Here is a 13,020-nt window from a genome sequence, read left to right on the forward strand (position 1 = left end):
ACGCGCCTAATTTAAATAATTCCCGCCCCCTACGGAATCATTTAAATTGCGCCGCTCTCAAGCCGGGCATTTTGCCGGCGCGCCCACGCAATTTACGGAGCAACTGCTCCGTGAATCAAGGGCAGCGCAGTAAATTTGCGGGGGCGCAGGGTAAAAACGTTGCTCTGCGCCTCCGTAAAAAAAGCGCAATTGTACCTGAATCTAGCCCAGAGAGGATACTATCAATTTTAGTGGGTTAACAACCAGTTTAAAAGCCAGGAACATGCAGTCTGTTTAGGAGGACCAGATCGGTTGAGATTTAGATATGGCGTTGCGCAGTAAGGAAGTATGTTTTTCAAAGGAAATATATTTATTTAGTTCACTCATTTATTCTGAGGGAGAAGGTGAGTTTCGGTGAGGTCCACTTCAAAGCGATCACCCTGCGAGCAACACGCAACGCTCCAAGAAGAGTAACCATTATATTTGTGTCCATAGAGGATATATCAAAGTGACCTCAAAGACACGTGAGAAGTTCTACAGGCAAATCAGTACCAGAAATACAGTTCAAAGTGCCCACTATGTCAGCCCAGTATCTCCTCGGTTTAGGGCAAAGCCATAAAAGACCCATGCAGATTACCATATCTATCAGAACAAGAAGCGGGAGCAAGTGGCTCCCATTGATGTCAATCACAGCCAGGGCAGCCATCAGGAATTATGGGGCCCCTTACACAGCTTCAGCCATGGGCCCCCTGGAGCAGAGAACCGGGGGGTGGGGGGGTGCTGCTGCCTGAAATTGAGAAGCGGGGGGGGGGCTTTACAAAAAAAAGGAGAAATTAAGAAAAATATATATAAAAAAAGGCCCTGGGGACCTCTGGGCCCTTTAATAAAAAAAAATTATATAATAATAATAATAATAAAAATAATAATAATAATATATATATATATATATATATATATATATATATACGGTATATATATATATATATATATATATAATAAAAAATATATATATAAAAAAAAAATGTTATAAAAAAAAAGGGGGGTTGTCATCCGGGCCCCTGGGGACCCCCGTACCCCTAAAAAAAACAATTGGCCCTTTAATAAAAAATAAAATAAAAATATATTAGAATTTTTTTTTTTTTTTTTTTAATAAACAAATAAAAAATGGGGGGTTGCCATCCGGGGCCCTGGGGACCTCCAGACCTCTAAAAAAAAAATGGCCCTTTAATAAAAAATAAAATAGAAATATATTTAAAAAAATAGTTGCCATCTGGGGCCCTCCAAGCCCCTTACAGGTGTACTGCCTGTACCCCCCTGATGGCGGCCCTGATCACAGCCAGTGAGCCAATGAGAAGAGAGTGGGGGGCTGGGCCGAGTCGAGGCTTTGTGTGTCTTATGGACCCATAGAGCAGGGCTCGGGAGATGTATTCCTTTGCCTTTGACCATGAACGCTCCATGTATTCCTTTGTCCTTGACTATGAATTATCCATGTATTCCTTTGTCCTTGACTATGAATTCTCCATGTATTCCGTTGTCTTTGAATATGAACTCTCCAGTATTCCTTAATCCTTGACTATGAACACTCCAGTATTCCTTTGTCTTTGTCTATGAACTCTCCATGTATTCCTTTGTTCTTGACTATGAACTCACTGTGTATTCCATTGTCCTTGACTATGAATTCTCCATGTATTCCTTTGTCTTTGACTATGAACGCTCCAGTATTCCTTTGTCTTTAACCTTGAACACTCCAGTATTCCTTTGTCTTTGACTATGAACGCTCCATGTATTCCTTTGTCTTTGACTATGAACGCTCCATGTATTCCTTTGTCTTTGACTATGAACGCTCCATGTATTCCTTTGTCTTTGACTATGAACGCTCCAGTATTCCTTTGTCCTTGACTATGAACACTCCAGTATTCCTTTGTCCTTGACTATGAACACTCCAGTATTCCTTTGTCCTTGACTATGAACACTCCAGTATTTCTTTGTCCTTGACTATGAACGCTCCATGTATTCCTTTGTCTTTGACTATGAACGCTTCATGTATTCCTTTGTCCTTGACTATGAACTCTCCATGTATTCCATTGTCCTTGACTATGAATTCTCCATGTATTCCATTGTCTTTGACTATGAACGCTCCAGTATTCCTTTGTCTTTAACCTTGAACACTCCAGTATTCCTTTGTCCTTGACTATGAACGCTTCATGTATTCCTTTGTCTTTGACTATGAACGCTCCATGTATTCCTTTGTCTTTGACTATGAACGCTCCATGTATTCCTTTGTCTTTGACTATGAACGCTCCATGTATTCCTTTGTCCTTGACTATGAACACTCCAGTATTCCTTTGTCCTTGACTATGAACACTCCAGTATTCCTTTGTCCTTGACTATGAACACGCCAGTATTTCTTTGTCCTTGACTATGAACGCTCCATGTATTCCTTTGTCTTTGACTATGAACGCTTCATGTATTCCTTTGTCTTTGACTATGAACACTCCAGTATTCCTTGGTCCTTGACTATGAACTCTCCATGTATTTCGTTGTCTTTGAATATGAACTCTCCATGTATTCCTTTGCTTTGTTCTTGACTATGAACTCACGGGCCCGGATTCAGAAAAGAGATACGACGGCGTATCTCCTGATACACCGTCGTATCTCCTGATACGCCGTCGTATCTCTGAGTGTGGTCGGTCGTATCTATGCGCCTGATTCAGAGAATCAGTTACGCATAGATATTCCTAAGATCCGACAGGTGTAAGTGTCTTACACCGTCGTATCTTAGGCTGCAATTTCAGGCTGGCCGCTAGGTGGCGCTTCCGTATTTTTACGCGAGGAATATGCAAATGAGTATTTACACCGATTCAGAAACGAACGACCGCCCCGCGCTTTTTTTTTTACGTCGCTTGCGTTCGGCTTTTTCCGGCGTATAGTTACCCCTGCTATATGGTGGCGTAAGTGCGGCGTAACAATGTTAAGTATGGCCGTCGTTCCCGCGTTGAAATTTGAAAAAGTTACGTCGTTTGCGTAAGTCGTCCGTGAATGGGGCTGGACGTCATTTACGTTCACGTCGAAACCAATGACGTCCTTGCGGCGTACTTTGGAGCAATGCACACTGGGAAATTCCACGGACGGCGCATGCGCCGTTCGGGAAAAACGTCAATCACGTCGGGTCACACAACATTTACATAAAACACGCCCCCCTCTTCTAAATTTCAATTAGGCGGGCTTACGCCGGCCGATTTACGCTACGCCGCCGCAACTTACGGAGCAAGTGCTTTGAGAATACTGCACTTGCCCGTCTAAGTTGCGGAGGCGTAACGTAAATCAGATACGTTACGCCCGCACAAAGATACGCGATCGGACGTGAATCTGGCCCTTAGTGTAGTCCTTGACTATGAACTCTCAATGTATTCCTTTTTCTTTGACTATGAACGCTCCAGTATTCCTTTGTCTTTGACTATGAACGCTCCAGTATTCCTTTGTCTTTGACTATAAACGCTCCAGTATTCCTTTGTCCTTGACTATGAACGCTCCAGTATTCCTTTGTCTTTGACTATGAACGCTCCAGTATTCCTTTGTCTTTGACTATGAACACTCCAGTATTCCTTTGTCCTTGACTATGAACGCTCCAGTATTCCTTTGTCCTTGACTATGAACGCTCCAGTATTCCTTTGTCTTTGACTATGAACGCTCCAGTATTCCTTTGTCCTTGACTATGAACACTCCAGTATTCCTTTGTCCTTGACTATGAACGCTCCAGTATTCCTTTGTCCTTGACTATGAACGCTCCAGTATTCCTTTTTCTTTGACTATGAACGCTCCATGTATTCCTTGGTCCTTGACTATGAACGCTCCAGTATTCCTTTGTCCTTGACTATGAACGCTCCAGTATTCCTTTTTCTTTGACTATAAACGCTCCATGTATTCCTTTGTCCTTGACTATAAATAAACACTCCATGTATTACCTATAAATTTTCTTTTGCAGGAGGAGACTATGCCTGACTACGTTATTCGGCTGTACAAGGACTCGGATTATGAAGCGGTCCGGGATATCTTTTCACGAGGCATTATAGAACACACCAATACTGCTTTCTTTCACACTGTCAGCCTCCCTCACATCTGGGCTCTCCTGCTGGCCATGTTCTTGGTATTCCTACAGACCACGGGGTCTTACCTCCTCTCATCCATGGCGGTATCTCTCAGTGTAGCAGCACTATGGCTTGTGAACAGGCATATCTACGTTGGTTATGTTGCAGATAGCTTAGCTACCGACATGATGAATATCCAGAAATATTACCTACAACGGGATGGTTACTGCTTCTGGGTGGCAGAGCTGGCTGGGGAAGTTGCTGGGATGGTTGCTGCCATTCCTCCAGATCCTCCCACTGGAGAAAACCACGTGGAGCTTAAGAGATTGTCGGTTCCCACAAAACACAGAGGGAAAGGGATCGCTAAGGCCTTGTGTAGCACGGTCATTGACTATGCCCGGAAGAGAGGCAGTAGTGCGGTGGTGTTAAGCACCTCCTTATCTCAGAACGATGCTTCAAAGTTATATCTAAAGATGGGCTTCAGACGAACCGCCACCGACTATGCACCATTTATAATTGGAAAATTCGTTGACTTCAAAATTTTGTTTTACCAGTACGACATTCCCGTTCAGGGATAAATCACATGCAGGCACTCCCCGATTTGCAAATATCCGACTTACATACTTACGAAAGGAAGGAGACAACAGGAAGATAGAGGAAATCTACCCCTGGGAAGGGACAATCACTCCTGTTCAGTGGCGGCTGGTGCTCAAAATTTTTGAGGGGGCGCAAACAAATGAAAAAAACAAAACAAAAAAAACATCAATTGCAGCCTCACTGTACCCATCAATTGCCCCCACTGTGCCCATCAAACGTGGCCACTGTGCCATAAAATTGTCGCCACTGTGCCATAAAATTGTCGCCACTGTGCCATGCTATCAAACGCAGCCACTGTGCCATCAATTGTCGCCACTGTGCCATGCCATCAAACGCAGCCACTGTGCCATCAATTGTCGCCACTGTGCCATGCCAAACGCAGCCACTGTGCCATTAATTGTCACCACTGTGCCATGCCTTTGTCTCCACTGTGCCCATCAATTGTCGCCACTGTGCCATGCCAAACGCAGCCACTGTGCCATCAATTGTCGCCACTGTGCCATGCCAAAAGCAGCCACTGTGCCATGCCATTGTCGCCACTGTGCCATGCTATTGTCGTCACTGTACCCATCAATTGTCGCCACTGTGCCATGCCAAACGCAGCCACTGTACCATGCCATTGTCGCCAATGTGCCCATCAATTGTCGCCACTGTGCCATGTCATTGTCGCCACTGTGCCCATCAATTGTCGCCACTGTGCCATGCTAAACGCAGCCACTGTGCCCATTATTTGTCGCCACTGTGCTATGCCATTGTCGCCACTGTGCTATGACATTGTGCCCCCTCAAAAACCGCCAGATTGCTTTCCCCCCCCCTGTCTCCCGGCACTTACCTTTCTCGGGTCAGCCATCCTCTCTCCACGCTCCCTCGATGTCTTCTCCCTAGTCCCGCCCTCGATGTCACTTCAGCCAATCAGGTTACCGGTTACCAGAACCGGTGAACCTGATTGGCAGAGACGCCTGTCAGTCTTATCCAAGGAGCGCATCCCTAGTGCGTTCCTTGTATAAGCTTCTGAGACCCGAGGGCTGTACTCGGAAAAGCCTATCAGAGCCGTTGGCTCTGATAGGCACTTCCGTACAGCCAACCAGCTGCCGTTATTCAGATGGCCGGACATGAGCGCCGACCATCTGAATAGAACAGCGGCAGCGGCGATAATAACATAGATTCGTGCAATGCATGAATCTATGTTATTAGACTCAGTGGCGGCGAGAGCCAGAGGGGGCGGCGCTCTAGCGCCCTCTGTGGACGAACCGCCACTGCTCCTGTTAAGTCCCATACACACGGTCAGACTTTTTGACAACAAACTTCAAAATGAGCAGATTTTTTTAAAAAAAATCCGGACGTGTGTACGCTCCATCAGACAAACTTTTTGGGTTTTCATCTGACAAAATTTCACTCTGCAAACGGACAAACTTTTCAGCAACAAAAGTCCTACGGTGCAAAGTCCTATCGTGTGTCCAGAAGTCCATCGGAATTTTGTCCAAAGTACAAACACGTATGCTGAGAACCAATGTTAAAAATCAACCAACAATAGCAGAAGTTGACCAAAGGGTGGCGGTAAAGAGCGGAAAAAACACGTGATTTTGGGAGTTTGCTGAAAAAGTCATGTGTATGCATACCAAGTTCACGGCCAACGCCCTTCAAACAAAAATCCACGGAATTTTTTTTTGAAGTCCGACCGTGTGTATAAGGCTTAAGAGTTTTCATGGGAAAAAGGAGTCTCCGCTGATGCTTTATCACCAATCCTTGTTTCCACAACAACCCCAAATTTTCAAAATCCAATTGTCATTGGGACAGAAAGTGAGGTGAAATTTTCTGAACAGGGCCACAGACAGCAAAACAAACCTTTACAGGGGTGTTAACCTTTTCCTACACTATCCAAAAATTGTAAAAAAAAATATTTGGGCTGGCGTTACACTTAAAAAATGTACCTGTTCCAATTTACATACAAAATCAACTTAACCACTTAAGACCCGGACCAAAATGCTGCTAAAGGACCCGGCCAGGTTTTGCGATTCGGAACTGCGTCGCTTTAACAGACAATTGCGCGGTCGTGCGACGTGGCTCCCAAACAAAATTGGCGTCCTTTTCCCCCCACAAATAGAGCTTTCTTTTGGTGGTATTTGATCACCTCTGCGGTTTTTATTTTTTGCGCTATAAACAAAAATAGAGCGACGATTTTGAAAAAAATGCAATATTTTTTACTTTTTGCTTTAAAAAAATATCCCCCAAAAATATATAAAAAAAATATTTTTTTACTCAGTTTAGACCGATACGTATTCTTCTACCTATTTTTGGTAAAAAAAATCGCAATAAGCGTTTATCGGTTGGTTTGCGCAAAATTTATAGCGTTTACAAAATAGGGGATTGTTTTATTGCATTTTTATAAAAAAAAAAATTTTTTACTACTAATGGCGGCGATCAGCGATTTTTTTCGTGACTGCGACATTATGGCGGACACTTCGGACAATTTTGACCCATTTTTGGGACAATTGTCATTTTCACAGCAAAAAATGCATTTAAATTGCATTATTTATTGTGAAAATGACAGTTGCGGTTTGGGAGTTAACCACAAGGGGGCGCTGTAGGAGTTATGCGTTCCCTGAAGTGTGTTTACAACTGTAGGGGGTTGTGGCTGTAGGTGTGACGTCATCGATTGTGTCCTCCTATAAAAGGAATGACACGATCGCTGCGGCCGCCACAGTGAAGCACAGGGAAGCCGTGTTTACACACAGCTCTCCCCGTTCTTCAGCTCCGGGGACCGATCGCGGGTCCCGCGGTACCGGTCACGGAGCTTCGGACAGGGTCGCGGGCGCGCGCCCGCGACCCACGGCTGGGTACTAGTACAGGACGTACCTGTACTTGCATGTGCCCAGCCGTGCCATTCTGCTGACGTATATATGCAGGAGGCGGTCCTTAAGTGGTTAAAGGGTCACTAAAGGAATTTTTTTTTTTTTTTTAGCTAAATAGCTTCCTTTACCTTACTGCAGTCCTGGTTTCATGTCCTCATTGCTCGTTTTTGCTCTGATGTTGCTGTAATTCCTCTCTGTTCTGGAAACTTCCTGGTTGTCTGTTTCCTGATGACCACAGTACTGGGAGATTTCTCACTGTGGTCACTAACGTGCTGGCCCCCGTCCTATGGACTACAGCAGTGCGTCAGGCTCGCTCTCTACATGATCCAGAGACTTCAAGGAGTTGTGAGCAGTGTGTGTCTAAAACCCCACAGCACCTCCTCCCTTTGAATCAGTTTTGTTTCATCCCCTTCACTTCAAATTATATTTCAAATGCTCCAGTTGCTGATAATAAATTTAGAATAAATCTTAACATTTTTTTTTTTTTTTTTTCTGTTGGTGCTGCTGGATTCTGGAGTGTATCGCTGTGTCTGTGTCTCATCGAATCATTAAACTATTGTGGCTCTATACGATACAGCAGGACATTTTAGCAGAATTTTTGTTTACAACTCCTTTAAGAACAAACCTACAGAACTTCTCTCTTGTTTGTAACCCGGGGGCTGCATATACAGTGGGGAGAACAAGTATGTGATACACGGCCGATTTTGCAGGTTTTCCTACTTACAAAGCATGTAGAGCTCTGTAATTTTTATCATAGGTACTCTTCAACTGTGAGAGACGGAATCTAAAACAAACATCCAGAAAATCACATTGTATGATTTTTAGTAATTAATTAATTTGCATTTTATCGCATGACATAAGTATTTGCTACATCAGAAAAGCAGAACTTAATATTTGGTACAGAAATCTTTGTTTGCAATTACAGAGATCGAACGTTTCCTGAAGTTCCTGACCATGTTTGCACACACTGCAGCAGGGATTTTGGCCCCACTCTGATAAGGATTGACCCCTGATACAACCTCAGGGCGAACCCCATTTCTGCCGTTTGACCCAAATCATAATAGTGAAACATGCAGACCAGAGAGAAAAAATCTACATCTTCACCTTTCCAGCGTTCAGCCTCAAGAGGAAGAGGTGGAGCCTGTGCGGCTCCTTTTATTAACAACATGACATCACAAACATAAGCATACACATTGGTCAGTTTCATATAGTTCAGTCCCTTATTACATGCCCCTGTGACGTCTATACTGCACACGTTCTCCTTGCAAGCCCATATATGGTATGGAGCTCCTCATGGCACAGACAGCCTCGTGTAAGGCCCCGTACTCACGACCAAACATGTCAGCTAAAACTGGTAGTTTCAGCAGACATGTTTGGCCGTGTGTTGGCCCGAGCGGACCATTTTCGGGCAGATCGGACAGGTTTCCAGCGGACAACTGTTTCCTGGACTTGCTTCAAAACAGTCTGCTGGAAACCTGTCCGCCCGGACATGTACGGTCGTCTGTACAGTACATGTCCTGCCGCCCGCCATCCCTCGCATGCGTCGAATGACTTTGACGCATGCATGGAAGCATTTTAAAGGCAGGCCGCCCACGTCGCCGCGTCATTGTCGCGGCGACACCGCGTCATCGACGCGGCGACACCGCGGACACGCCCCGCGTATTGTTTACGCGCGGACCTCTGTTCGATGGTGTGTATAGCCATCGAACAGAAGTCCCCGGGCAGTCCCCGGGCAGACATGTCCGATGAAAACGGTCCGCGGACCGGTTTCATCGGACATGTTTGCTCGTGAGTACTCGGCCTTAGAGTTCCTTGTGGAATGTCCATAAACAGGGGTCCATCCCCAACCTTCCAGGGTTTTCTCTTCAAAGTCATATATGGACATAGGTGAAGCAAGGAAGAAGGGGGGGTTTTGGAATGAGCTGTTTTGGAGGGGTTTGAACACATCTGTTCTTGATAATAGTCTTTTGTCCTCACTCCAAGTTTGAGATGTAATTGTAACTTTAAAACATTATATCTGACATAACCTCTTAAGGAGAATAAACACTATTGTGATATATATTTTTCACACATGCATATGTATATATCATATATAGATAAACAAATAAAGGAATATAAAAGAAACAAAAAGAATATAAGAAAAACACTTCAGTGGTTCTAATAAAAGAATTAGCTTAACACAAAATAGGAATTTTAGTATTTCCATCACAACTCCTCCATACAGAGCTTCTCCAGATCCTTCAGGTTTCGGATGGCTGCCGCTGGGCAATACGGACTTTCAGCTCCCTCCAAGGATCTTCTATTGGGTTCAGGTCGGGAGACTGGCTAGGCCACTCCAGGACCTTGAGGTGCTTCTTCCGGAGCCACTCCTTAGTTGCCCTGGCTGTGTGTTTGGGGTCATTGTCATGTTGGAAGACCCGGCCTTGGCCCATCTTCAATGCTCTTACTGAGGGAAGGAGCTTGTTGGCCAAGATCTCACAATACGGCAGTAGGTACGCTAATACATATCTTCTGGGAGTGTGAGAAAATTAAGGAGTTTTGGAGAACGGTGATAGAAATTATTAAAACAATAACAGGAGTGACTCTAGAAGACAGACCAACAGCTATTCTATTACTTGATATCCCAATATCAATGGAAAAATATAAAAACTCCCTGCTGAAACACCTTATCATAGCCGCCAGGGCGTGTATCCCTGCCTTGTGGAAGAGGGAGAGCCCCCCAGCCAGCACACAGTGGTTCGCCAGGCTCGCAGAAATCCAACAAATGGAGAATCTTACTATAGCAATGAAAGATCAAGATGAGAGGTACCGGGGCTGGACTGGGACAAAAATTTTGCCCTGGACTTCATCCAGACTGGCTCACTTTGACAGATCTCTCCCATGGCGGCCGGACAACTCCCGCACCCCCCTCCCCCGGCCACCCGCACCCCCTCTTCCCCTTCACTAGCCGTTCTACTTTATTAGAGTAGAATGGCTGGTACTGGTACTCTTATAGGCAGTACCAGTGGGGGAGCTAGACATTATTTCACCCGGGGCAAAGAATCAGTTCCCAGGCCATAGCCTGTCACTGAAGCCGGCCCACTGAGCCATCGGCCCACCGGGAAACTCCCTGTAGTCCCAATGGCCAGTCCATCCCTGCCCATACCTGCAATACAGGGAGGGGTTAAGAGAGGAAAATTGAGTCAGATCAGAGGGGAGGGAGAGGATAAAGGGGATGAGAGGAGGAGGGAGTCTGATGTGTCCCTTCTCCTTGGTTTATTTTATTTTTATTTATTTTTTTAGGAGGGAGGGTCTGGTAGGGAGAAAGAAGTTGGAGGTAAAGAGAGAAAAGATAATGATAATTCACAGTGAATTAAGAAATTGATTAGGAGAGATGGTATAAAAGTGTGGAAATCATAACATTTTAAAAAATAAAGAATTTATAAAAAAAAAAAGATCTCACAATACATCCTCCCCTCAATACGGTGCAGTCATCCTGCCCCCTTTGCAGAAAAGCATCCCCAAAGAATGATAATTCCACCTCCATGCTTCACAGTTGGGATGGTGTTCTTGGGGTTGTACTCATCCTCTTCATCTTCCTCCAAACACGGCGAGTGGCGTTTAGACCGAAAAGCTCTATTTTTGTCTCATCAGACCACATGACTGTGACGGTAGTAGAATGATATCCCCGTCAAAGATTCCCTTCTTCCCATAACGATAATCACCCCAATATTCCACGAGGAGGAATATCCCTGGGGTCGCCCAGAAAGCCACACATGAGACCAGCTTACTGCTGGAACAACACAGTTTAATGGTTTTTTTTCTCAGCTTTTTATACAGTCCAAGACATTCAAGCAATGATGAAATCTCCACCCCCCCTAATCACACATTAAGGCTAATTACTAAAACATTCTAGACAGGTCGGCACCGACCGACAATTATCATGTCTAATCACTGCACATTCCTTAAACAACAAACCACCTTCACACACTAAGTTTCCTAGGCAGACATTTCGTCCCTGCATGCAGCTTGACACCTATTAACACCTCTGAGTATCAAAAGGTTTTTACACAGCGTTATCACACAATTAAAGGCCTTTCAAAGCTAGCCTTATTTAACATATGAACAGTGTTCACAGAGAGAGATGAATCACACATGAAACACCTGTTACCTCTAACCCACAGAATTAAGTTAGCAGGGAGAGCATTAGACTGAGACATATAGGCAAATGCATCACAATGGCCCCCCTTTTTCTCCCTGCTCCGGCAAACCCGGTTGGACCTTCCCTGGTCCAGTAGGGTTGACAGGTTCAGAGCTTTTAGTCCGAGGTTAACTCTGTTTGGCGTAACTGACCTCCCTTGGCAACTGCTCCCGGGTCGTCAGATCACACGCCGGTCAGTCCCCAAGTCTGTGTGTGATTTGCAGAGTCACCAGAAGTCAGTGTGAAGACGGCGAATGGGTCTGTGCGCCGCCATCTAGGTGTCCCGCTATGGGAGGGGCAGGTTATGGCTCTGAAGTGACAATCACAGGAGATTCATAAAAGAAAAAGTTATATTTGTTGAAATGCTGTAGCACTGGTGCTCAGAGTTCGGGGGGGGGGGGGGAAGATCAGTGCCCCATAGGGTCAGCCACCCTCTGCTCCCTCCGCAGCCGCCGGTTCTCCTCTTTGAGCTTCTCCAGCTCCATCTCCAGTTCATGGAGCCTGGGGGGGTCAGCCTGCTGTGACCTCAGGTGGTTGTTCTCCTCCTCCATGCGGCTTATGCACTCCTCCAGCTCTATGTACTCACGGATCAGCTCCTGCTTGCTCATGTCCTGCAGGCTCTCCACGTGGTCCTTCATCATCAGGAACTGGGTGGTGGTGTAAGGGGCCACCGGTGGGCCCTTGGTGAACATCTCGGCCCGCATCTGGGACGCCCGCTGCGACTCCCTCTCCTCCAGTCGCTTCTTCTCATCCCAGGTCAGCTTGTTATACGGCTTCCAGGACCTCTTCTTCTTGGGGGTAGCCGGCGGTGCCTCTTTCTGCCCAGCTCCCTCCAGGGCCCCTCTGTCTCATGGCTGTCGCCCATGACCAGCTGACAATGGTGTTCCCTGTTGTCCGTAATACCAGATTGTACCGTGAGGACTTCGTAAATGGTGTCCAATGGTTCTTCTGGACCCAGCTCCTGGAGATCCCAAGCCGAGTCTACACAATGGGCTGCTGCTGGTGGGCGGTACCCAGGTTGAGACCAATTTGACCTGGTGTTGTCGTTCATGGGGCAATTCTGCTTGAAGTGACCCAGCTGTTTGCACCGGAAGCAGCGTTGTTCGTTGTCCTCCTGGCGTGGATAGCGAGGGCTAGATGTCACCGGTCTGTTAGGAGGTTGGTATCTAGCGGCTGGTGGGTGTGAGGGCACCGTTGGTCGTGGAGGTTGTACCCGTGGTGTGACCTGGTTCATCTTGCGAGTATCCGCATATTCATCCGCCAACTTCGCGGCCTCTGGTAGAGTCATGGGCCTGCGATCTCTCACCCAATATTTGACATCCGT

General features: G+C 45.9%; 2 protein-coding genes across 2 annotated transcripts in view; both read left to right on the forward strand.

Annotated features, from left to right (window-relative positions):
• LOC120924614 (N-acetyltransferase 8-like) overlaps positions 1 to 13,020 on the forward strand; it is a 72,900-nt gene that overhangs the window by 43,066 nt on the left and 16,814 nt on the right. The window lies entirely within an intron of this gene.
• On the forward strand, positions 2,184 to 4,703 carry LOC120924523 (N-acetyltransferase 8-like). Its single transcript, XM_040335824.1, has 3 exons — positions 2,184 to 2,348; positions 3,772 to 3,867; positions 3,965 to 4,703. The coding sequence occupies exons 1-3, from the start codon at positions 2,184 to 2,186 to the stop codon at positions 4,643 to 4,645; spliced, it is 942 nt and encodes a 313-aa protein (XP_040191758.1). The 3' UTR covers positions 4,646 to 4,703.

The sequence above is a fragment of the Rana temporaria genome, chromosome 1 (genome assembly GCF_905171775.1).
Source record: "Rana temporaria chromosome 1, aRanTem1.1, whole genome shotgun sequence".
Taxonomy (NCBI): Eukaryota; Metazoa; Chordata; class Amphibia; order Anura; family Ranidae; genus Rana; species Rana temporaria.